The sequence below is a fragment of the Copidosoma floridanum genome, unplaced genomic scaffold, assembly GCF_036245765.1.
Source record: "Copidosoma floridanum isolate Cflo_tuat_1 unplaced genomic scaffold, Cflo_Japanese_pri ptg000030l, whole genome shotgun sequence".
Taxonomy (NCBI): domain Eukaryota; kingdom Metazoa; phylum Arthropoda; class Insecta; order Hymenoptera; family Encyrtidae; genus Copidosoma; species Copidosoma floridanum.
The window spans coordinates 4,278,544-4,303,114 of NW_028321907.1; the positions used below are offsets into that span (position 1 = coordinate 4,278,544).

At 43.7% G+C, this 24,571-nt stretch overlaps 1 protein-coding gene across 5 annotated transcripts in view; it reads right to left on the bottom strand.

The window, feature by feature from the left end:
- Window positions 1-24,571, bottom strand: part of Jupiter (microtubule-associated protein Jupiter) — an 86,915-nt gene that overhangs the window by 2,164 nt on the left and 60,180 nt on the right. For 2 of the 5 annotated variants that reach the window (XM_089596533.1, XM_089596532.1), the window contains 3 exons: window positions 3,536-4,014; window positions 2,314-2,337; window positions 153-833 (listed from right to left, as the gene is read on the bottom strand). In XM_089596533.1, coding sequence (XP_089452659.1) covers window positions 517-833; window positions 2,314-2,337; window positions 3,536-4,014 — 820 coding nt within the window. In that variant the 3' untranslated portion in view covers window positions 153-516. Of the gene's footprint in view, window positions 1-152; window positions 834-2,313; window positions 2,338-3,535; window positions 4,015-24,571 lie in introns of those variants that run through there. The other 3 variants (XM_089596534.1, XM_089596535.1, XM_089596536.1) reach the window with 3 other exon arrangements.

Here is a 24,571-nt window from a genome sequence, read left to right on the forward strand (position 1 = left end):
TTTGATTGTTATTTTTTATTTTTCTCATACATTACTTTCTTTGTATCGCGTAGCTTTCGTACGTTAAACATTCTTGGGGTGAAAAATTAAAGTTTCCAATGCCATCGATATCAAAGCAGTAGAAATATTATTCATTTTTATTCAAATTATCGGTTATCGTGGTTCAAAATGTACTTATATTTTTTGAATGATTTTTGAAACATTGAAAAATAGAATAAAAATTGCTCATTTGAAACAATTTCAGTCAATTTCTTACCTATACGATGATACTAGATTTTAAAAATCAAAATAAAATGCACAGAAAAAAAATAAAACGGATGAATTTGAAAATATATCAAACTAAACATAAAAAAAATGCACCCAATCGAAATCCATGTTGATTTGCAAACAAGAAAAATCTCATGCTTTGGAATTTCCACAAATAATATTAAAAAACAACACATTCACTTATATACTAACTAAATCACATCTCACAAGGCATAAAATAATGTGATATTTACTGGTACGCTATAAACCCTAGAATGAGAAATATATATGTATATATATGTACAACAACAACGCAACAACAGAAGAAAAAACTGGAAAAAAAGAAATAAAAACATGAAGATTAAAAATATATTGTAACGGCAATAGTAAAAAAATAATAAAAAGGAGAGGAAAGGGGACGGAAAAATGAAAAAAAAAAAGAGAGAGAGGATAATACAAGGATAGTCGAGAGCAAGGGTTGAACTCGTTTTTACCTTTGATCCTGCGTATCATACGCCTCGACCCGTGAGGCTTGACGTCGACCCCATCACCGGTGACCGGATTGCGCGGTATGCAGGACGATCCTCCTGCAGCGCGGCGTCGAACGCAATTCGTTTTTGTTTGTTTGTTTGTTTGTTTGTTTAATGAGCAAAATTAAAAGTGGCAGTGGTATGGCACAGGGTAGCAATAGCAAGAGAGCGAGAGGCGTGGGATTTTTTTGTTGGAGGTTTTGTTAAACATGTGCAGGAGATGAGAGCAGGTTGGAGAGCGCGCACACACATATGGCCGTGGTCACAAGGATGGGAGGTTCCGTCACCGAAGCAAACAAAAAGAGAAGAAACACGTACATTGTTGACAGTTTTTTTTTTTTTTTTTTTTTTTTTTTTTTTATCTATAAAACAATTTATGTTTGTTGCTCCTCAATTTGTTTTAGACGATAGGAAAATTCGTTGTTCCATTTTCATTTAAATACGTATTGATTGAACAGTTACTGATGGAATATTTTGGTGAGTTTATTGACACTAATTTATGGTTTGCAACATTTATAAAACACATTTTTCTACAATTTATAACTTTTTTTTTGTTCAATCGATCTTGTAAAAAAAAAAAAAAAAAAAAAAAAATCAAAGTATGTTAAATTTGTAAGAAAAACGATTTTTTAAATTGAAATGTAAAATTGAGAATCTTTTGTTATTTTTTTATGTCGTGAAAACTGTTCAGTCAATACCATTCGACGGATAGGAATGGTTCTAATCAATTTCTGAGCATTTAAATCCAGATTTTTTTTATAGTCGTGAGACATGCAAGGTATGACCTTTGTATACAGACAAATATTGAATTAATAGTGAATACGTACAGCATTTCGTAAGCGATCGTGATAAATTGAAGAAATTTTACAAAATTGTGAAATAATTTTTATGAATTAGTCCTAGCTAGTATTTCATTTCCAGTTGTAAGAAAATAAAATTTTTGTACAAAGTCAGTCTCGTGAAACTAGTTTTTTATCCATTGGAATGAAAAAAAACGATTCCATGTTAATTCAACATTATTTGTTACAGTACAGTAATTGTGAAATAAAATTATAAAATGCAGGAAGGTTAACGTAAAATGAAGGAAATATAATGAGCCTCGTGTAAAAAATGTGCAACAGACACAATTCATGTCACTATAAAAATTGTTCGATTAAAAGCACATTTTGTACACTACAGCGTATGTAAGAAATAAAATAAATGGTTTGTGATTAACTTAAAGCTAGTGAAATTGAAAAATGGTCAACTAACTCCAAATTTGTGCACATAGTTTGATAATATTTGTTTGGTAGGTTCTAAAAAATTTATTCTGTTTGACACTACTTAGGAAAATGAACAGAAATCTTTAAGATGCAATTCCAATGATGGATTCAATGTAAATTTTGAAAGTAACTAAAAATTTGGTGTGATTAAGTAATTTGCCAATCGATAAATGCCAAGACTTCGTGTTCAAATGAAGGATGTGATTGAAATATTGAAAGTAAAAAATTTGAGTGTAAAATTTGCTATTCTATGATTTTTAGTGTTAAACACTTACGAAATCGCTTGATTCTCCTAAATGCTGCTTGTGAACAGTGCAATTCAGACGAGAAATCAATATTCAATTTCAAAATTTGTATAAATATAATTTAGAAATATAAAATATTCAAAGCTTCTCGTCTCGAATTTAACATTGAAAAATATAAGTTGATTAAAAATTGCATGTATTAAATTATATACATTGAACATAATTTATCTGTCTTAAATATTAAAAGTGAGTACGTTGACACATATTTCAAGCTAAGGTTTTTCACGTTCTGACTGTACTATTTACAAAATTGTCGTACAAACAGAACTCTCCAATCGCACAGAAAAAATTTGTCATCGTTCAACAAAAACATTAAATTTTATTTCAACTAGCGTGCAAATTACATTCTACAATCAATTACAAGTGAATGCAAATTAAATTTTCCGTTTTCAAAACTACTTCAACGAATCTCTTCTGTGCAATCAAAAACCAAGTGTACTAGAATTCCAAGTAGTTGAAAAGTTGCGTAACAAGATATTCATTTTAATGCTTTTTGATATAAATTAATAAAAACAACTTTAAAATCGACGAAGCGCATTGGCCAAAGAAAAATTTATCGAGGCATTGAGTAACCATGTGATCTTCTTAAACTTATTACGCAGCCTTGGAACAAACTTCTTCGACCCAAATGGTCAACAGCTTTCATGATTTTTAAACACAATTACGTAAAGCACACTGCTGAAAGCTAATTTTACAACAAAAACCAAAACCAATGAGCAACACACGCCTAATACTTGTGACTTGAAAAAAAAAAAACTTAAGAAAAAAAAAAAAAAAAAAAAAGAATTCTAAACAGTCCAATTCGGGCTAAACGCCGAGAGTAAAAAAAAAATGTGGAAAAAAAACTGTTTAAACGAGACAAACGAATGTTTGGTATTTATACACCATCACCAGCCCTCTCGAGCGCATTGCCGACCCCAACCGGCAGAAACACTCGAGCTACAACGACACAATACAAAAAAAAGACACAAAGTGTGCAATGTGCAAAAAGACACCGCGACGCGATGCGCGCGTGTATTAGGTATAATTGTCACATAGCATCAAGTGTATACACGGTGATGATGATGAGTAAAGTGTTGGTATAGAAAAAAAAAAAAAAAAAAAAAAAAAAAAAAAAAAAAAAAAAACACGTCCATCGATCTTTGGTGAAACGATGATCGAGGCGTAACAGCTATACTACGCAATTACGTACCGACAACGTCGTTGTGTTGGTAACCATTGTTAGCATCGACGCCGTCCCCATTGTCGACGAGCGGCCTGTGGCTGCTGCTGTTGTTGTTGTTGTTGTTGTTGTTAATATTATTACGAGCAGCGAGGAGGTTCCTGTTAAGATTAGTGGGCGAGCTCAGGGCAGAGCGATCGCTGGAGCCCGAGCTGGTGAGCGATATGTTGCTGCGCATGTGGTGTTTCGAGTTGGGGGTCGAGAGCGGACGGGCATCGGGAGGACCGAACAGTCGTTTGTACGAGTCATTACCGGGCTTGCTGCGCGGCGTCTCCGGTGCGCTGCTCCCGTTAGACGAGGACGTGTCCTGCTGCTGGCCCGGCTGGCCACCCCCGTTGAAGAAGGCGCCGAGCTGCGACTGCTGGTGCTGCTTGACCCTGCGAGGGCTGTTTGTCTCCGAACCGGCGCCGAAGATGTCGCTGCTACCGCCACCTGGGGGCTTCAGTACCCTTCAAACACACATGGAAAAAAAAAAAGACAATAAATGAATAAATAATAATACATTCTCATGGGGGGCTGGATTGCGCGGCCCAACCCTGTCAAACTTATATGGTTGTATCGCTCGGTGGTGTTTTATTATTCGTCGTCTTACGTGACTCACGGGGCGCTTTCTTTGCTCCCTGTTTTCATGGCCTCCGGAGCAATTGGATTTTTCCCGATTTTCCCGGAAAATCAATCCCCCTCCTATAACTCGAAATTGATTCACTTGTATAGTATAAACATATAACATTTCGATACTGTCAGCGGAAGATGTGCGAACAAAATATATATGGATAAGCGATTGTGGCGACAACAGCTTTCGTGTTTTTCCCCCATATCCCGAACGCGGAAGCACAAGCAAAAGATAAATGGGCCTTACTTAAATATTTCTTCAAGAATAGAACATATAGAGAGAGAGAGAGAACTAAGTTGAACTTTGACAGGCACGCTTACAAGTGTATATCCATATACACATGTGTGTTCTCTCAAGTGCCCCCTAAGCTTTTTCAAATTAGTTTACTTTCTGAAACGCTCGTCTGGGAGTCACTATATATATATATGATTATGTACATGCCCGCATTGGATCAAATTACCCGTACGTCTGTCTTCTCCGCAGACTATAGACGCTCGCTCGCTACTTGAGGACGAATTACACGCTGGTGGTGTTTATACACGCGCACGACGGTGTGTTGACTTTTCTCCAAGTGGCGCTCCGTGATGGGTGAGCTCCAAACGGAAGTTTGTCTCGTAAATTGCGCGAGCACCGAAGAGACTTTAAACTTAACTTTTTTTTTTTTCCGCTTTAAAACGATGATTACAATGTCTACCACGATACATTAATCACGTGTACAAGTGTATCAATTGCGCTTGACGTTCATGTTGGAGAATAAAAAGACACTGAAATCCAAGGAACGAAAGGGGGGGGAAAGAGTTCTCCTTAAATCGAATGAATAAACTCGCGAGAGTAACGCAGGTATATACACGTGTGGGGGTGATATGCAGAGAGAGAGAGAGAGAGCAGGGGTGGCAGCACCCCTCGCACGCACGCAAACCCTTACTTATACACGCACGCGACTACAAAACCACACTCGTATGTACAATCTCGGGGAGGGGGAGAATCCAACAAACCTCCCGCGAGCTCCTTTTCCAAGTGCCTCCAATTACGCGGAAGGCACGCGCGCCCGCACGCACTTTTCGACAATGAGACCTTTCGGCGTGTGCCAGGAGTATAGGCGACGGCGTTCGTTAGCCGTGCTGACTTGTAACGACTTCAATTAGGGTATACGGCTTGGATTACCCGGAGGGACGTGCATTCGTACGTATGGGTTTCGGGTGTAGCAAAGGAGTTGTGCGTCGCGATGCTTCATTTTATTGAAAATGATTCGTCAGATGAATGGATGGCTCGCGTGTACGGCCGAAAATACATCGGTCGGATGTTTGTTTGTTTGGTAAAAAATGAAGGAGAGTCTAGCGCGCACCCTTAGAGGTAAATGTATATTTGTACACTGCAAGTTGCGCCAACAAACCACTGAAAAAGGCAAGTGTTTCAAAGAGCTTTTCTCGAGCTCTCGAGTGCGCCCGGCCACGAAAGGGGCCACCATCGGAGCGACGAGCACTAGATACTATACGAGTGGCAGTGATCGAAGAAACACAAAGGGAAGAAGGAAGCACGTCGAGGCTCGTAAACAGGTATAAAGGGATCGGCTCTGCGGTCGCAATCGTACAATATCAATCTGTCTATATAATATTATATACGTACAGTTATACGAGTATTGCGGAGCAATTTTTATCTCAGCTCGGCTCCACCTCCTCCTGGGCCACCGGAAGCTCCGTGACCGCAGCTGCACCGCTTTATATTTTATAAGGACACCGAGGGGGGGTGATCAAGATACCGCGAAGATTGTCGCGTAATGACGTCCTGTGCGGGTACACATACATTATATACGCACGGTAAATTTATATGGAGATGTACACATTGAGTATAGGTAGAAAAAAAAAAGAAAAAAGATTTTCCCTTTCGCCGAAGCATCGCATGCACGCTCCGGCCGATGAAAGAAAAGCCTTTTCTTCGCACACATGCGCGCACAAGTGTGTATTTTACGGACGTGCAATAATGTCGCCGGTATACGTTGTGTCAAGGCAAGATAGAGACGGAGGAAGGCGACAATGTCGGGAACAGCCGCTTCTATAAATAGCCCGATCGACTCTTTTTTTTTTTTTTCCTTCCGACTCTTCACCTTCGAAAAAACAAAAACGCTCTTTCCTCTTTTATTTTTCTTTTTTTTTTCCCACTCTCTTCACGCAACTGATTCGACGAGTATATAAATATCCGAACAATGGCCGGGTCGGTCGTGCTCCCGTTACGTAAGCTACACGAAGGATCCATCGACTCGATACACTTACGATGGAGTTGTCTCGAGAGAAAAAAAAAAAAAAACAACAACAACTCAATGGTCGATCGGGCAAAGAGAATTATTCTCTTCGATGGGCACGCCGGAGCTGTTAATTTCCCCGATCGAGGAGGGAAAAAAAAAAAAAACCTATCATAGTGGGTCCCGCGGCTGAATCTCTGACGGACAGGTGGACAGGGACCGAGGAAGACCCAGCCGGGCGTGACCATCGATGCGCGCGGAGGTACGAGATCTCAGGAGACCGTGGCGGTGGACACCAGACGCATGCCCGGCCACGCTCGAGTCGATCTGTCCGATCAACATGTATATATTGTGATATATACCTGTAGCTCCGTGGCTGTCACCGGCTCGCTTTTGCTTCGGCGGAGCGGTCAAACGGCGAGAGCGAGCGAGAAACAAAAAATTAAATAAATTTCGCGCGAGTCATCGTTCATCATTGTAGGATACTGTACATATATATAGGTACGCTATTGATACTGCACGAGTGCCGCTATATACGCGGGGTGAGCATAATATAGGCATTGTCGATCGTCATGCATATTCGCGTGTACAAAGCTTGGGTCAAACTCCCGTGACGAAGATTGTGGGTGTGGCGCGAGTCTGGGGACTAATTTTTATTTTATTTTTTTTCGAGACAACTGCACCCGTATAGCGAGCGGCGATCACACGTTTTATCGACGCATCTATACCGTCTCATTTTTTAGAGTGCCATTTGTAATAATTTACTTTCTCACGCGTGCACGCACGCTCGGGTGTCCTTATACTTTGGTGAAACCCAACACTTGATTCTCTAATCGATGATGGGTATACAACCAAAGGGACTCGATGGGTATATGTTTTTAACATCGGTGTTTGTTCCTCTATTCAAAATAGTAGAGAAAAAAAAAATGAGGGGGAATAAACAGCTGTGGTGTTACAAATATGTATCCGAGAGTACAAATATAAAAAGGGGTCCGCACGCGAATTCCCAGGGTTACGGGAAGCAAGATACACACGTGCCGTCGGATATACACAATACCGCGTGTAGGTATGTATAAAAAAACCAAAGGGCAAAGCGGAGGAGGAACGAGCCGCCGTCATCTTAACGACGTCGTGTCGTGTGCGTTGTCGTTTTTTTTTTATACGTCCACATAGCATAGCTCAGGTCGCGAAATAAGGTCGCGACGAGAGGAGGACGAGACGGCCTTTTCCTCCATCGATTTAACTACTAGCTGGTGCTTTTTTGTTTGTCTCCCCCCCCCCTTCCCCCGTTTGTTATTGTTGTGTGTATATGTACATACTCGTGACACTCGTGTAAATGATATCGCGAGAGTAATACACGACAAGAGTCACCTCACGGCGCTTTTACACACACGATAGAGTGTGCGAACGACGACAAAAGTAGATCGTCTTCGATTTCTTTTATGTATAGCGAGCGAGACACAGAGAGAGAGGGAGAGACGGGCCGTTTTCCATCGGCGAAAAATTGGGCTAATTGCGATGCGCACGAAAGACGAGCGAGCGAACAAAAAACGCCGCGGCATTGAATAGGGACACTTTTGTACAGCTGTTATTTGCCACACTCGAAGGCGAGCTATACATATAAAAAGGGGGGGGGGTTTCCATTCGCAGGGAAACGGAGCGCGAAAGGTTTGATTGTTCCCGGTGGAAAGCGAATCGATCGATGGCGGTTGCACGTCAGGTGCGATTTTCTATTTTCTCGCCAACAGATCCAATATACATTCGTATCGGTTTATTAAAATGTCTCGTTTTTTCCACACAATCGCAGGCGCTGGAAGCGCGCCCAAATGGGCCACGTGAACCAAACCGCTAAGCCGGTTCTGTTGGATCGATACACCTTGGGCTCCGAGCCTCCGCGCTTTGGATATATACTTACACGTGTATAGATTCCGACGGGGAGTTTACGCGAATTTCACCCAGACTCGTATCGACTACCGATTACAATGGGAGAAAATAAAATATGTGCGCGTGCTTTTCAAGGGTATATTATTCCGCGGCGATTCGACCAAACGAACAATCCACCGTCAACATACGTATAGGCTCTCGCGACAATGATATATATCAATCAACACACACGTGTACGTCTTTTGTGATGTTACCTTCTCACGGCACGAAAATAAAAAAAAAAAAAATAATAACGCGTCCTTCGATTCCCTTCCACGTGCATATAATGTATAATTGGCGCGAGCTGTCGCAATTAGCGGCGCATGTACACGCATCGGGGTATAGGCGTTCGCGTGTATATACGAAGGGCCTCCTTTCAGCCGCAGTCCCCAACAGCGCCGATTTTATTATTTCATTCGAGTATTTTACCACCATGTAGTGCAGGGCAGCATTCGAGTTTGGAAGTTGTATGCAGCGCGACTGGGTAATACGCGGATACAATGTACACACTTGGTGAAACATTTTACGAGCCGGTAAATCATACACTCGATCGGGATGAAAGAAAGAAAAGCAAAGCAGAGGAGGCTCGCGTACCTATGTTTAAAAAAAAAAAAAATTGAAAAAAAAATAAAAACCGGCAATTATCTGCAGGCAGATAAGTACACACGCCCCGTAACCTCCAAAAGGCCAGCGCACTCTCGCGAGCGTTGAAGGTCTCATTTTTATCGTACCGATCGCATGCAGCCCTGCAAGTATATTATACCTAACAGCGGTTCATTTTTTTCTTCTTCTTCTTCTTTTCACTCGATGCAAAATTATAAGTACTCGCGCGGCGGCTCAAACAAGACTAATACGTCCTACGGCTTCCTCTTTACGGAGCATATTACGGAGCGTGCATACATTGTGTGTAGCTGAGGGATGCGAAATAAGCGTATAAAAGACTCGAAAGAACACGGAATTAAAACTTGGTATCGTCACTTGTGTGTTCGCAATATTATAAAATTACTAAAAGAAATGTTTGATCCCTCCCCTATTCAGTCGCGCGCAAAAACGCCAGCCACACAGAAAAGCTCGTCACGGGAAATGAATCGTAGGCAACAAAAGGGACTTGAAAATATCGGCTCGGAGTGGTCGTCATTTTTAACAATTCTTAATCAATTAGCCATCGCCGTGGGCTGTGTAGGGTGGGTATATATATATACTGTGCAAACGCGCGCACAGCTCAAAACGCGAAAAAGGAGAGAAAAGCGACAGAGTCGAACGAGAATACCCTCGACGGTCCGTTGGATTCGTTAGCGGAAGAAGAGAGAGGCGCGCGTGAGATTTATGGCCCATTACGCTTGCGATGCGCGACCTACAGTCCGAGCTTTCATCGAAAAGTGAGTTATACGCACTGCTCGCGCATCAAACGATGGTAAGGAAAATGCTCTTGTAGTGTGCGCGCTCCGTTGTCTCGTTACACCCCCCCCCCCAACCCTATATGGATAAACTCCGGGCGAGGTGTGTGCAAAGTTGACGCGAATCAATGATGGCCACTTCCGGTGATGCATCATCATCAGCTCAGCGGTATACGTTTTTTTCCTGAGACCCAATAATATACAAAACACCACACGGTTCGAGCTTTCGTTTCGACGAATGGATTTTTCATCGCTCGATATCCTGTCGATGGACAGGGCCCCGCGCACACACACACACCAATGTACTCGCATGTACCGTTAAAACTGTAGCCGTCTTTGGGAGAGAAGAAGGAAAAGCGGGAGTAACGATAGAACGATAACGATGCCCGTCGTTTGCCCCTTTTAGAGAGGCGCGTTATCTCGAGCTACAGACACGTCCCATGTATTGACGACGGCTCTCCTCCTTTAGAATCGATCATCCTATTAGAGGAGAGAAAGGGGTAAGTATATATATTATAAGTAGCTGCACCTCGTGTGTATATAATACGGAGAGGATAAGCATCCGAGAGGAGGAGATAACGATCCTCGGACACGTATACGGGTTGTGCGTGGCGAGAGCAATATAATATAACGGGGCGCGATCGACGTAATCCGGTCGCGGGTCCTCTGGCACCCCGTGGGCAACGGCTCTACACCCATATATATCCTACACGTGACGGGCGTATAAATATATAATAGCACTTTCACTCCCGTGTGTGTATATGTATATGTGTACGGATAGTACAGGAGGATTAACGCAATACTAACGAGGAAACGGTGGCTGTCAAAGGGATCGTGGATGAACAGGTGCCCGTCACATATAAGTACATATATATACACACGGTGTGACTCCTTTGCCGCTGTATATTATAATTGGGGGCCGATTACCCTCAATGTTTTTCCGGCAAAGCTCAAGTGTCGTCGCGACCGCGCGCGAAAAGGAGGTTGCCGAATCGGGGAAAATCGGCGTCGGGTATTTAGAGCGAGCGCCAACAACCGCTACATATATACGTTATGGAGGCTGCAAATGGAAGACAGGTATATATAGGCATACGTGAACAATTTATCATAAAATGCCATACACACGCTTCTCCTCCTTCTCCTTTGGAGTCGCGCAACGCGCGCTAATGAACTTTCTTGTCCACTTATTCGCGCGCCTCTTTTATACATACATATATGTATATATATATACCTGTGCACATGGGAATGCGTAATCAAGTAGCACATGGCTTATCGGCCGATCTCTCCGTGGCTGACGATCCCCGTCTCCGACGCTTCAAATCGCAGATCAACTTTCCTCCCCCCCGCCGCGAAAAGTATAAGCAAGTGTGTAACGCTAAAATACAAAATAAAGTGAAAAACTGGGCGATGGTAATTGGCAGAGAGAAAAAGAGAGGGAGCAGCTATACGTTGTATATAATATATATATAATAATACTATGTGTGTGTTATTACGGCGTGCACGCGATATGTCGCCCGTGCAGCCTCCCTGATGCTTTCTAGCCTCTATACGTGTGTGCAAAAAGATAAGATCGCGCAACGCCATAACATGTATATATGTATATATACATACGTATAGCAGCTCCGATCGGAGGGAGGGGGAATTATTATCATCAAGTTAATGGCAGCACACGCGTCCGTCCGGCTCTCTCTTTCTTTCTTCCCCGATGCAGTAGTTGCAGTGATGCACTCTTGTCAACGCTGTACCTCCAACGACTACATACTTATATACGTGTTTATTTGTAGGTGTGTATACACGAAATTTAATTGCCTGCTTCCAGGTAAAATGGGTACAGCTGTACACTTACACTTACACCTACGGGTGCAATTAGTTCCTCCTCCAGCGTGCATGTCCCGTGTCCTGTTCCCCACCTCCTCCTCCCCCGCCTATGGGTTCTATCTATGTATACGCATCACGCATCCGTTCTCCTTTCGAACGAAATTTACGATGATTCGAGGTTGGCTTTTTGTATTTTTTTTTTTTTTTTTTCATGCGAAACGAGAGATAAAAATGACGGCATTGTTGCCGCGTCTCTCCGGCGAGGGGAAACAATAGCGCGGAACGAGCAACCTTCAGGGGGCTTCAAAGTTGTCGTTTTTGCCCGGGTAATTACCGACAGCCGGATTGATAAGTCATCGATGGGACGCGAGTTTCCAACGCTGCCCGTCGCGACGAACCGCGGGAACAACCAGGCACACACGCAAAAAAAAACGAGAGAACATATTGTACGTACGTACGAACGCATTAATTATTTTTTTTTCCAAAATAAAGAGAGTCCGTTGAGAAAGGGGGGAGGATCGCAATCTGTGGGCACTTGAGACTCCAAACGGAAAAAATAAAAGAGCGACGAAGCCCTTGGGCCTCGATCGAGAGTACACCAACTTGCACGGGGGGGACAAAGAAGGGATGATGGTAAAAGAAATCCTTATCCGAAAGATGGAACGCGAGAAGAATGAGAGCGCGTGTGTGAAATGGAGGGTTCGACACGCATGTTGCAGTATATTATTATGTACGCGAGGGAGAACAAGAGGCAGCTACGCCGGGGAGCACAACAAGGAAAAAATACATCGCTCAACTATATAGGTACAGCCGGGAAAAACGAGGAAAGCTCGAGACGAGCTTTTGTCCGCCCGCAAGCTCAGCAGGGTATGCGTATATATAACGTATATATATATAAGGTAGACGCGATAAATTGGGCGAACGCTTGCGCAAGCTCACGCGTTGCAAGCTCGGCTTGTGCGCGCGCGCGCGCCTACGAGTCCATTGAACCCCGGGGAAGCTCCTCTCTCTGGAAGCTCCATGGAAGTGCAAGCACGATCGATCGATCTCTCGCGCTCTCCTTCCTCCCTCCTTGCGTTTGATTATTTCCGGCTTTGCGAGTATATTATACATACACGTGTACGTGTGCCATGCATTTTTTTCTTTTCACAGCTGAGACGCGCTCGTATCGCGCGTGAATGGTTGGTCGTACATGCTATCGAGGTCGCAGCTGTATCCACAATCATAATAATAATATGACGCGGGGGCGGGGAGGGTGTGATGGTGCGCTTGCAATTTACCGGGAATCTAGTGTGTGTGTGTGTGTAGAGTCGACGACCGGATAGAGTGTGTACAAATACATTCGCGTGTGCATTGGTGTGCATACGTATGCCTGCATCGATTAATAACCGATGCCGGCGAATCACACGAGAGACACTACACGGCTTTTGTTGCCGCTCGCTATATAGGAGTAACCTGCCTGTACGAGGTGGAGTTGCGCATAAAAGCAATTATTAATTCGCGGTAAAAATGAAAAGTGCATTATTATTCACGATGTCGGGTCTACGACGACCACCATCGTTGCGATGGAGAGAGACAATACGATATTTTTCTCCCCGAGAAGCAAAAGAAAAAAAAAATATATAAAAATTGATCGAGCCAAGACGCAACATGGGCTGAAATATGAATGAAAAAGATGGAGTATGGGAAACGATAAAATTGAAGAGTAAAGTATCTTATTTGAATAAAAAAGGGAGCATCGAGCAGGAGGAGAATAAAAAAAAAAATGAACACGTGCTGCTGTGTCGTCGCCCAACTTCATCCAGAAAGAGTCAGGGGTATGGGGCACAGGGGACACAGTGCAGGTATACGTATCCGCGAAAGACGATATATACGTCCCCCTCCTCCCCTTGCCCTTCCACGCCAAGTATACATGTATGGTCGTGGGTGTACGGAACGATGTATAGTCGTCGTCACGTTTCGGCGCGCGTCGAATATCTTCTTACCTTTTAATTACGCAACCTACGGAGTCGGGCAGTCTCTCTCCGCTCGTATACTTTTATGCCCATGTTTTATCCTCCCCTCCCTACTTCGTAAGTCCCCCTTTCACGTGTTGCGACGACTCGATACACCAGAATCCGTATGTACATTTCTATCTCTTGTTTTTTTTTTCTTTTTTTTTGACACGTTCTCTCACGGCGCGATCTTTGACGTCTTCTTTATCTTACTCTTTTTTTAGCTCAGGTGGCGCACGATAAATTGTGCCCGACGACAAGTGATGGGTCTGCGATCGGGAATGGGATATTATAATATTTTGCGGTACAGAGAGAGAGAGAGAGAAAGGTTTTTGGAGAATATATACACCATATATTATATCTACGAAATACTCGACGTTTGAGGTTTCCGTCTGCAGAAAAACAAAAAATGTCAAAGACACACTCGTTGCACGTACATTGATTTTTCTTCATCCCACGTTTTACACGTATGGCAAAAATACGCACCCGAGCATCGTTTTGCAGAGAAATCCATAAGATTACGGTATACAAGCTAAAAGCTAGTGACACACGTGAGGTACAACCACTGCTGTTGGGAGGGAGGGAGGCATACGCGAAAAGACCATCCCCTATCCACCCCGTGTAGACACACCCCTTGGGAGGGGGGTTGAAAAGTACGGCTGTTCACCCTCGCGGCTTCGTACTTTTTTTTTCTCACCCCAAACGTTGTCGTCGTCGAGTCCGGCGCAGCTAGTTATGGTACTTAGTGGCTAGCGGGGCTTCGGTATGGTACAGCTATATACTACATGCGCATACAGACGTCGGGTGTTTTTTCCTTGTACGTTGTATCGTCGAGGAGACATACGGAGAAGCCCCGACGAGGCGTCTGGACTGCCCTACGCTTGTGGGCATGGAATTCATATCGCAAATTATGCGTACGTAGAATATATATATATATATATATATATAACTTTTGTCGAATTACAGTACAGCCATCGTAATAAATTACACGGTCAGTTTGAAGCTCAAATCTAATCGCGCGTGAGATCATTCCGATAAAAAGACTATTATTTATTTCGATGTAATTAAACCAAGCCTATGGAAGGAAAACTCGTAGAATTCCAAAGGGCATAGTATTAGAAGGTACCATCCCCCACTGATGCACGCACCAAAAATTAATTGGATCGGGGAAGCCCACCCCCATACACCCTCCTCATATAATGCCACAGTTGGTCCGATATTGGGGAAAACAGCTGCCATCGATGCAATCACATATACAACACACGCGGAGTCACGCGAGTCTGATTAATTAATCAAATAATAGCCGATTCGCGTGTACATCCCTCACGACAAAGGGGGGGCCCCTCTCATCCATCTTGTTTGCGTGTATTGTCGAATGCTTCAATTATTGTATATGATTGATTTAGACCGGTTCAATTATAATTTCTCGCAATTACCAAAGAAGCTTACAATTAACCCCATCTTTTTCCTTCTTCCTGTACAAAACGCATTTACACCTGATAATGATTGTACGATAAAACGCATACATCAAAGGCTATGGATTTCATAAAGAAAGCTTCGCTACGGAAGGGGAAAATCAACCGTACAACGGTGAAACCAAAACGAGGACGGTTATTTGTTATTTTCCAGAACTAAGCCGCGAGAAAAAAAAATACACATGCATCACCGCAGAGAGAGGATAAATACTTTAGCGTCAACCACCTCCTGCAATACATAGATGCATGCTCTTTTATCAACGCGGAGCAGAGTTGCGTTGGCAAATAATCAAGATTATTATTGTGATTGGTGCATCGTACAGGGGAGCTTAATTATTTACTCTAAAAACCACAGGCACGCGCGAGCGCTAACGAAACGCGTCGAGCCACACGCGATCTCGTTCATCATTTTGTGCGCGAGAACTCCGCGTGGCCCAAAGTGTATATACACGCACTTGTAGTTACAACGTACACGACGCGAAGAAGAAGGAAACGTAAATACGCGCGGACGAAAGCTCGAAAGGCTGCACGAGCGTTTAATACAAAGAGCGCCTGTGCGGGGCTGCGATGGTACAATAATACATCACAGCGAGGGCTTTGTAAGATGTTTTCTCGCGCCGTATATACCAGAGAAGTCAAAGGTATCGAGAAAAATAATCGAGCTTACAAGCTCCGTCGTGTACAGGAGCCGGAAGCTCTTTTCTCGTTGGTCGCACAATTTGCGGATGATGCACTTTTTTTCTCTACGAGGGAGAGCACTTATTTTTAAAAATTAGTCGGCTATCGCCCGCTCGAATCGAGGGAGCAGTTACCCACCAACTGCGCATATTAATATTTTGAATAACGAGCTTTGCCGGAAACAACAATAAACAAAAAAAGGTTGCGAATCCACTCCCGTAATTTACGCGAAAACCAGTCGAGATTATATTATGTATAGCATGCCGTATCTTGCAACACATCGGCCGATACAGTTTTACCATCCCGCTTCCTTTTATCGAAAAAATGACGCCTCTCTTCTCCGGCTAGCCGGTACGTATACAGTGATTAACCGTAGCAGATCCGAAACCAAAGCCAAAGCATCACACATATATATACCCAACCAAATCGAAAATTCTCGATCTAGCACTATGTGTAAAAAAAAAAGCTCCCGCGTGCAAGACGCGCTCCGCACGCGAGATAAACGCACCCAACTCGCGGGGAGTGAGAAAAATGCTCGTTGGGTCCCGTACGAAACCACTCCTCGTTTAAACGCACGCACACACCGGAGCTTATTAAAAGGCGAACGCGCGTGCATTATATATATATGTATATACTCGTACGGGCCAGCCAACTCTCATATTATACGTAGCTTGGCTTAGAGATCGTTTTGTTGAATTTACGCGGCACGCACGTGCGCGGATATTTATTGTGTTGCTCGTCGCGACGCTAATTAGCCGCCGAGAAAGATTTTCGAGCGGTCGTTGTCGAGAAAAACCAAGAGGAGGAGGAAAATCTTGGCCGTGATTTATTATAGGGACGCGAGATTTTTGGATGTATACGCCGATGGGGAGGGGGGAGCTTTGCCCAACGCGTCTCTCGTAATCTCTACGAGCTCTGTGGCGAACGTATATATAACACATACCGCACACCGCCATTACCGAGTTGTAAATTACCCGCGAGAGGTGGATTTTTGGACTTTTTTTTTTTTTTTTTCCTTTTCCTTCCAAGCGTTGCATAGAAAACAGAGTCCTGAAGATCCCGCGGGATTAACAACGTCGCTTATGCAAAGTACTCTTTCACGATATACAATGTCGATGTATACGTACAGGCGCGTACAGCATTGTGTGTTTTCTGTTGCTCGCGTACATAATAATGATAATCCATGTGTACCTATGTAACTATATACGAAAATTCGATTTACGGGTGAAAGCAGGCGTCCATTGATTAACGATTTTCTAATGATCGGAGTACATGTACACACATTTACGGGGTCCGGGAATATATATATATTTACCGAAGCAACAAATTGCGTTTCAATTTCACGAACCAAAACAAGCTCTCATCGATCACGCCAGCCGCCCGACGTACGGTTATAACACTTTTTTTTTTTTTTTTTTTTTTTTTTTTTTCACCGATTACGTGCATATCATACGATTGTTCGATCGGTGGCTATATACACACGAGGAATCGCTCGGCCATATCGTTATTGCTTTACAGAGACTGAACACCCCGAACGTCGTTGTATATGTGTATCTGATCGTGAATCCCATCGGAGGCAAGGGTATATAGACACGCGGAACAATGAAACGGTAAAGCTCGGTTCTGTACAATACCGATTTCTCTCGACCCACCCCGTGCAGAGGTACATTCTCACGCGTGCCGAAACACCTGCCCCGCAACAACGAAGCGCCTGATTATTACTTTTGTACTCGGCGAGCGATAAATCCTATACGCAAACGTCTGTTTGGGAATTTGAAAAAAAAAAAAAAAAATAGAAATTAGCCTCTCATGGCTCGCGCAACAATGGACGCGTATACCCGGCGATATCCACGCGTCAATTGGAAGCGCCTTGATTTTCGTCTCTCCAAACAGAAGTGGAAGGGAAGAGATCTCTGGGGGGAGAAGGGAAAAAAACGAGGAAACGAAATTGCACTTTGGAAACAATAGGCTTGCATGCTTATACGTGTTTCCGAACGGCTAAACCCCGTTAACCCGGAATACATAGACGAGCAGACGTAGAGAGAGAGAGAGAGAGCAATCGGATGTGGAGTCCGATGGGAGAAGGGCGCCCCCCCCCCTCAATGGTACTTACAGGTGAGTATATACACACATAGCTACACGGACTGGGGAGTCACGCTTTCTAGGTAACGACCGTGTATATGTATATTATCTATCTGTTTGGGTCGCGCCTGTGTACATGTATAACGTGCAGGTGCATCGTCACGATTATTCTCTTGCAACGCGCTCGCGTGATGGGTCTACTCTAGAGTGCACCGGTACACGACGTACTAGTTTATTTGTCGTGATGCTGCGCGATGCACCATAGACGACGGAGGTTTTGAACAATATGTTTTTTTGTTTTTTTTTCTTTTATTTTTTTTCAACTAAAATGACGTTTAAATGATCTTTTTACGTTTTCGACAAGTACGGAGGGGGGACTGGCGAATGAATTTATTCTCCAAGCACATGAACCAATGATGGATATCATCTATATTTTATGTCAACAGTTGCATATACCGTGGTGGCGGTGGTTCGCTTATGTCGCGTATTTTCATTAATTTTTATATCACGCGTCGTTTATCATTGATTGCGCTGTATACTTATAAATTTTAATTGCCCCAAGAGCAAATGGATTACTCACTCGAGGCCGCTGATGAGACGAGAGTGGAAAATGAGATTTTAGAGAGTTTCAAACGCTTACTGTGTGCTGTTGTTATTGTTGTTACATGTACGTACCTGTAACAGAAAAAAAAAAAAAAAATGATTAGTAAATTGCGTCGGTCATTCGGGCTATTAAAAAAAAATTTTTTTTTTTTGTTTTTTAATAGAAATTCTTTCGTAGGAGAGAAAACAACATCTAGTGGACGTTTTTTTGATCAACATTTAACGGGGATTTTTTAATTAAATAATTTTTGTTTTTTTTTTCACAGGCGATAACACGTATATTGGTACAGTTTCCATGCTGCCTAAAAATAACGAGGTTGTACAGAGCTGAAAAATTCATCGCTCGAATACACACCCAGTCGTGAAATAATAAACAAACTGTTCGATACGAACGATGGTAACGACAAATGACCCTTAATGTACCGCAAGGGATAATATATATATATTCAAGCATTTGATCCCAAAAACAAAGCTGGAATAAATCCAAGTATCGCATCTCCGGGTCTTTGGCTATACTTTTGATACGGAAACATCTGCACGCAGTGGCTGCAAAGACAACGAAAAATTATCGAAAACCGCAATAGGGTCGACGCGTACCTCAGGTGCGCAGCCCATCCAGCTGTATGCTCCATCGATTGTTGCACCAACAACGCCAAAGCTCCGTGTATAGAAAATTTACGTCCCTCGCCTCCACTGGTACAAAACCGCGATACCGAGAAACCATTTAATACCCCCTTCCGGCAACTCGTGTGAAATAGCGATAAAAAAAATGTAAATAAATAAAAGCAAACAACCACCTCGACGAGAGCATCGGGAAATTAAATGGCGCGAGAGAGAGAGAGAGAGAGTACACACAACCGGCTAATACTTAACGCTCGGGCTCCGCTAATTGACAGACACTGTTTGAGCCAAGGAATAAATATAAGAGGTTGAAGAGAAAAAAAAAGAAGGGCACATCCGATGCGCTCGTTAAAACTCATCCTTTCCCGTGCACGGTGTATAACCAAGTAAGTGCACGCGGACTCTATAAATAAAAATGGCACGAGCTTACTCCAACAGAGGAGGTGTACTTTTACAGGAGACGTATGAATAAAAAAGACGCGCAGGGAGCGATGATAATGGGATGCGCGCAGGTGCGAAGCTATATACTCTCTATCTCTCTGTTTCTTCTCTCTGCTTCTGCGTAACGCGAATGAATGAAAATCACTCGAGCCGCGCACTCCCGTCCGGTAGCTTTTAAACGATACACCGCTCGCGGCAACGGCGCGTGGCTGCACATGTACAATATGTATACCTTTTTTTTTCAAAGTTTATTACAACCAGTGCTCGCGTACGCGTGAGCTTCATATAAGTACGCGAGATCCTACCCGCAGATAGTCACAGTCCCTTGTTTCTCTAGCACTCCCCACCCCCCCCCTTTTTTTTCATTTTCTTTACGACGTGGTCGCTCTTTCGATTCTTCGTTACTTGCACCGCAACAATCGTTGCCCCCATGTATAGGTATAAGGCATAAGTATACACGTAATGTACTCTTCTTCTCGTTATTTATATTTGTTTTACATTCACACGTTTTTTACCTCCTGCCCGTGCAAGTACGGAACTGGTCTACGGAGATAGGCATACACACGTATCTATTCCGGAGAAGACAACGAGTTAATTGATTCGTTTCTTACCCTCCCTCTGCACGTCTTATCGGCTAATTCGAGCCCCGGGCATCTTCATTCATTTATTCATAAGGAAAGGGAGGGGGCGTTATAGTAATCAACAAACCCTTTTAGCTTAAAGGAGGGACGCGATACCGATCAGGATTGTACGCGAAATCGGCGGAAGCGCGTTCGGACAAATGGGAGGCTGGAGCGAAAAAGCAAACGAAAAAAAAAAAAAAAGCAGCTAATAGTTGGCTCGTAATCGGAGAGGAGGAAAAATTACGGCGGACTCTTGTTTTCCGGTGACACGCGAGAATTGATCGGCGCGATCGGGAAGGAGGGGAGATGAAGAGATCGGCCGACTAACTGTGCGACTGTCTTTCTTTCCCCAGTGACGCGTATAATGGGCTCTGCCGGGAAACCGGTATATACGCGACTGCCATACGCGCAACCGAGCGATTGTCCTCCCATGGCGATCGTATACGTATATATGTGTATACATGTGGGCAAGTAATCACTCGAGGGAGAGAGAGAACGGGATTTTCTGCCGCTACTGTTGCAGGCCGGTAATTGTTATCGCGCTGGGAAGGACCAACTCTGGTCTATCGTGTGTGTGTGTTTTTTTTTCTATATTTGCTGGAAGCTGTTGCTACAGCTAATCTGTGGTTTTCTGGAAATTCCAAGTGCCGCGACGTAACAACTATATATCGGGCCGATGATGATTTTCCGATGAGAAGACGCGAGCGCAAAAAAAAAAAAAGAAAAATAAATCAAGTCTGAGATCGTAATGAGATGGACTACTAACTTTCTCCTCGGCGTTGTTTGTCAGAGTCGATTTCTTTACCGGGTGCCTGTACGCTCTAACGAGTGTTTTTTCATAATTGCTTCGTGTACTGTTAACCCTTTTTTTTCCTCCTCCTCCTCCTATTGATGATTCGACACAAACGGTCCATACGCGCATACGCACTCATTTCCCCTGCCTCGATGAAAATTCCCTTGCTCGGCGCGATAAGTCGAAAAAAAGGCCTGATCCTCTGTACGGCAATCCACACCCACGCTACAACAGCAGATAAGAATTACAGTTCACGCCCCAAGATCTCGAGAGTGGCGCATCTAATTACGTGGACCGCACAACAACAAAGGCCGTGGCCTATCTCTTGCCCAAGTGCCGAGTATACCACCGCGCAATCTCTCGCTCTGAAAAAAAAAAGTACTACCATCAAAAGAAAAAAATCCTTGCTCCCTCTTTTTGGGCAATTAGAGTTGCATCGCGACTAAGTAGGTGGATTGCGAGATCTCGGACCTCTTTTTTTTTTTTTTTTTCCTGCACCGCAGGCAAATTTTCGAGTTTTCACAACTACACCTTGGACACGGGCCTAATGAGGAGTTTCTAGCCGCAGTGTAAACATAGCGAGGCCAGCGCGGTGTGCCTGTGTTGACGATGATATTTTCTTCTTCTTTTTTTTTTTTTTCTGTTCAGTTGTGTCCATAATTTTAGTTGCAACTACAACTGAATGTAATGCATGTACACTGTTGGAAGCACCTACCAGACCAGCCCTTTGAGAAGCAGAAAAAATAAATAAAAAAGAAAAGTTCGACAAACCACTTATGTTCAACTACGTACAACAAAAAGCAAAGCGAGCGTAATTTCGTCGTCACAGGTATAGAGCTATTTTCGCACCACCCCATCGCACCGACAGCCACGACGACGAGGAGGTATATATATACATACGCGCCCGAGGCGATGACCCAGCCTCTACTGTACGTATTATACATACACACGAGCTATATACATATACATAACGTAATGCCACGCGTTAGTGCAAACATATTATTACATCCATACATATAACACGCGTATGGGTACACGAGCGCGAAGTAGCTAATATCGCGTGCAGACTTTATCGAGCGTTGCCGGCCGGTTGCGCTGTAAGTACACGGATAGAGAGCTTCCGTACGTATAGATAATATATATAGAGAAAAGCACATCCCTACATATATATACATCCGTCACCGGAACGTGTTAAACACTGCGTCCGAAGCTTTTGCACGATAGAGTGAAAATATGTGTGTATAATGTTTGTATCTTAATAAGTGTAATCACGCGTGGCAGCGTCCTCGGGGGCAGAAATTTTGTTGTCACCCGAACTTTCTCGCCCGGAGCCGAAACGAGGATATTTTTTTTTTTCTCTCCTCCGGCGGACCTGGACGACAAAGTTGCGCGGGAAAGGTGAAAACGCCGACAACGCGATCGATGGTCCCGCGAGAGAGGAATGACCCCAGGGACCAAAGGGTTCGAGTCACGCCACGGGCGCCTCATGTTTGCATAATTTCTGTTTCAAGGTTTCCGACACTGCCGAGGAGGAGACGGTATACAGGGTGCGAATCGGCACTTTTTGACTTTCTTTCTTGCCCCCAATCAATTTGACAAATGCTTCTTCTCGTTGATTTTTATGTTCTATTTGATTCTTTTTTTTTTTTTTTTTTTTTTTTTTGTAATGAAGCTGCAGCGAAACGATTGCCGAGGCGGCCTTTTAAACCGCCGATGCGCAGCCACACGCACATCCTGGAGGCGAGAGATAAGAAAGGAGGAACACCCGCGCTATGGTTGAATCAACGAAAGATAAAAACGCCGCGCACCCAAATAAAAGGGAAAAACAAGTGATGCGTCCATAGGAGAGGAGATGGGTATATATATACACAAACACGGAGATGCCGATCTCGATCGGGGAACCGCGATCGCGGCGTCTCGTTATAACTGATTAGCGATCTCTCGCTCTTTTCTTCGTATGTATACGTATATAGACACGCGGACTATCGCTGTATCGGCGATGTCTTCATTCGAGCCGCTCGTTTCGATCTCTTTCTTTCCCGGCTTCCGGGTGAAAAGGGATGGCTTACTGTTTCCCGAGGCGTCTCGGAGCGAGAGAAAAATCAAAAGCAAATATACTTCCGCGAGTGGTGCATGGAGAAAATAAGAAGAGGAAGCGTCAAAAGCCCCGAGACGGACGGACGCGCGCTACTGGCGCTTTAACGTGTTAGTAGGTTACGCGGATTTTCTCCTCCTCCTATATGCGTATGTATACCAACGAGCGCTCCTTGGATACTTTTTCATGTTTTTCTTTTTTTTTTTTCATTTCCATCTAAAAGTATGTATCTCCGTACGCGCAATTAATAACGAATCACGGCCGCGCGTATGAAAAAAACATTAAAACTGCATTATGCGCGCGCGCCAGTTTTCCGAGAGAGGGAAAGGCTCTCTCCTCGTTTTTTCCTCCTCCCGTGCATTTATGGTCCGATGAGAGGGAAAAAAAAAGAGACGCGGCCATAATTGGCGTTCCACATATGGATGGCCACATAGTATACACATCGGAGAGAGGGGCACATCCAATTACAGGGAGACGCGCCCCGGTGCAGGTTTGGATAAACTTTTCAACAACCGCGCCCCTCTTTATTGTATACCTTGTGCTCGCGTTACACGGATGACTAAGAAGCGCCGCGTATATACAGCTGGGCGTGAAGATGACATATATACGTGCCGTACAAATATTTGGAGGGGAATCATCAGCGCGGTGCACTTTATTGGTGGCGATCGGGACCGCGAGATTACGGGCTTTCCACTGTGTCGCTTCCCAAGCGGAACTCTTTGGGTGTGCGCGTGTTTGCGGAACTGCTCTCCGAGTCGATAGCCTAATCTGATTTACCTTTGATTCGACACGAGTGAACTATATGCACGGTTCACCAGCAATGGGGAAATAAATATATATACCTGTACAGGAAATTTCGGTTTGTTCCATGTATGATGCTCTCGAAAATGTGGTTGAGCAATAATTGTCGACGTTGACGAAAACAACATCCACACGCATACAGCGCGTGAAATATGAAACGCGAGTGTGTATAAGGTATATATAAGGTGCGCTTCCTTGAAAGCTGTATAGCGATATAAAATATCATATTTATGCCGCTCTTGCGGAAGCGTCGAATAAATTCTCGCGATTTGTCGACTCCGGAGCTTGCCTCGAATCATTTTTCTTTGCCATCTGGGATATAAAATTTTCAACTCCACCATTACACCGGCTCTCGAGAGCTCTAAAACTCTCTACGTTTGTATACAAAAGCATCGGATTTTGCCTTGATCTCGAGAGATCATCGATAGAGGGGCCAAAAATTGCCGTAGATAAGAGAGCAACGATAGTAAAGAAAACTTTTGATACGTGTCTTTACGTGTCGAGTACCCTCAAGTGTTCACGAGCGAGACAAACAAAAGTGTTGCAATATCAATTACGGGAGTGCTTTTCTCGGGGCCCCCTAACGCGAACCATAGCGAGCAGTGATCTCTTTAATAACGCACCCGAGGTATACGGGAACTGCATGCGCGACTGTCGTAAATTTATCCGGTCTAATGGTCGCGGTGGAAAAATATTTTTCGCGGCCAAAAAAAAAAAAAAAAGATATCAATGCCTATAGTGTATTTCTGTGGAGGCAACTCGAGGAATGTAAATTGAATCGTTTGTCATTGCGCGTAGAGGTATACAAAT